This window comes from Saccostrea echinata, unplaced genomic scaffold (genome assembly GCF_033153115.1).
Source record: "Saccostrea echinata isolate AGI-Se365-2 ecotype Australia unplaced genomic scaffold, CSIRO_AGI_Sech_v1 ptg000054l, whole genome shotgun sequence".
Lineage (NCBI taxonomy): Eukaryota > Metazoa > Mollusca > Bivalvia > Ostreida > Ostreidae > Saccostrea > Saccostrea echinata.
The window spans coordinates 11,107,501-11,110,000 of record NW_026889803.1 but is presented as its reverse complement, the minus strand read 5'-3'; the positions used below and the strand labels follow the sequence as shown (position 1 = coordinate 11,110,000).

The 2,500-nt window shown below is 42.4% G+C and overlaps 1 protein-coding gene across 2 annotated transcripts in view; it reads left to right on the top strand.

The window, feature by feature from the left end:
- The window catches only part of LOC133205258 (zinc finger homeobox protein 4-like), a 35,953-nt gene that overhangs the window by 6,808 nt on the left and 26,645 nt on the right, over positions 1–2,500 (top strand). For both annotated transcript variants that reach the window (XM_061341027.1, XM_061341028.1), the window contains exon 2: positions 1–2,500. This exon is cut by the window's left edge and continues 298 nt beyond it; it is cut by the window's right edge and continues 219 nt beyond it. In XM_061341027.1, coding sequence (XP_061197011.1) covers positions 1–2,500 — 2,500 coding nt within the window.

The window sequence follows — 2,500 nt, the reverse complement described above, 5'->3', positions numbered from 1 at the left end:
GAGGATCGAGTTGAGCCTGATACTAACAGGCTTGGTGATCTCTCAGACGATAATGAGCCTGTGGACTGTGACAACTGCAACTTGGATTTCCCTTCCATGCAGGCTTATATGGAACACACTTGTGCCATGAAAGCCTCTGATCCTGGGAATTCTGAGCCCACACAGGCTTCCACAGATGGGGATCTAAGTGAGGGGGAGAGTTTTGATGGGAAGATAGTGTATAATTCTGATGGGTCTGCTTACATCATTGAAGGGGGAGACTCCGACCTCAGTGACCTTGACTCCATTATTGACTTGCCAAATCAAGAGAACATTATTGTTGACAAGAAAGGAAGCAATATTGCATCACAAGTCCCAGCATTTCCTCACATAGCAAATGCTTTCTTTGTGTCAAAAAACTTTAAAAATATGTACAGCATTCCATCTTCTCCTTGCCCAGCACCTATCATGTTCAGTTACAGAGTGTATGATGTACGAAGAGGAAAATCTGATAGTGATATTGAAGTGGAACAAAATTCTACCTCAGATGAAAGCTTGGTCCCAACAAAACCCATATTAATGTGCTTTATATGTAAACTCTCTTTTGGATATGCAAAGTCTTTCATGGCACATGCTTCCTCAGAACATTCAATGTCTCTTAATGATCTGGAAAAGGACATTATGTCAAAGAAAAATGCATCTGCAATCATCCAGTGTGTTGGTATGGAGAAGGAACCACTCATGTCGTTTTTGGAACCAAAACCTCTTACATCTTCTCCAAAACTACAGTCATCATCATCTGCTTCGCAAGCATTTCCTCCAAGTAGCATAAAGCATTCATCATATGGTTCCATAGGAAGTAATACATCAGTTAGTTTTGTTTATTCCAAACCGAAACTTTCTTCACCACCATTTTTACAACTGAATTCTGGGAAATCCTCATCTGAAAATTCTCAGGGACATTTATTGAGAAGAGAATCAGAGTCGGACTCTTATCTGCACAATGACAAAAGTTCCACCAATGGTTACAATGATGATGAAAATTTAGCTGATGATGAGATGTCATCATTAGAGATCTCAGGTATCAGAAGGATTGATTCTTCACAAGAGTCCAGTTTCCTACAGAAGATGAAACAAAGCAGTGAATCTTTCACCAAAAGCCAGATTACCTCCAGCAATTCTCAGCTTTTTGCCCCTTCAACCATTTCAGTGGCAAATCCCAGTCACTCCATGATGTTTTTAACGGTCTGTGATGAACACCCACAGGGAAGAGTACAAGGAGTGGAGTGTCCTAAATGTGACATGGTCCTTGGATCCTCTCAGTCCTTGGGGGGTCACATGACCATGATGCATTCTCGAAACTCTTGCAAGACCCTGAAATGTCCTAAATGTAACTGGCATTACAAGTATCAGGAAACTTTAGAAATCCATATGAAAGAAAAACATCCTGATAATGACCAGCAGTGCATGTACTGTATCTCCAGCCAGCCTCACCCAAGGCTTGCCAGAGGTGAAAGTTATTCCTGTGGGTACAAGCCATACCGTTGTGAAGTTTGTAATTACTCCACAACAACCAAAGGGAACTTAAGCATCCACATGCAGTCTGACAAGCATTTGAATAATGTGCAGGAATTGGCCAATGGAAATGCAGAAATGAAGATTCCTCAGCAGTTACCCGCTCAACCACCACAGCCACCTGCTGCAGCTGATCCTCTAAGTCATCTGAAAAAGAACAAACCAAAACCAACATGGAGGTGTGATGTCTGCAACTATGAAACAAATGTTGCGCGGAACTTGCGCATTCATATGACTAGTGAAAAACACACCCACAATATGATGGTACTACAGCAAAACATGAAGCACATGCAGCGTGATATGCAGATTCAACAAATGAATCAACTCATGTTAATGCAGAATGATCCAGCATTCCTGGCTGGCATCTCATCTCCAGTCCCTGGAAATGTCAATTTTCAGTTCGACCAATCCATGATCATGGCAGGCCTTCAAGGCCAATTTGGAGAAATCCCAGTAGATCTGAGAAAAGAAAATGGAGGAATGGGTATGTCCTTTGACCCACATATTCCAGATGCTTCCAGAATGTTTCAGTGCTGTGTCTGTAATCAGCATGCCACAGATTCTTTGGAGAATCTTCACCAACATTTACAGCATGACAGGACTAAGCACAGAGAGCAAGAAAACATTCATATCTCCCAGGGCACCTATATCTGCAATCTCTGTCAATACAAGACACAACTAAAGGCCAACTTCCAACTCCACTGCAAGACTGACAAACATCTACAGAGGCTACAACTAGTGAACCACATAAAGGAGGGAGGACCCAGCAATGAATGGAGGCTCAAGTACCTCAACGTCAGTAACCCTGTACAGGTACGCTGTAATGCCTGTGATTATTACACAAACAGTATTCACAAACTCCAAATCCACACTGGAAATCCACGTCATGAATCCAATTCGCAGCTATTCCGTCACCTTCAGCATGGTGAAGGCAAGCTCAGCCCAA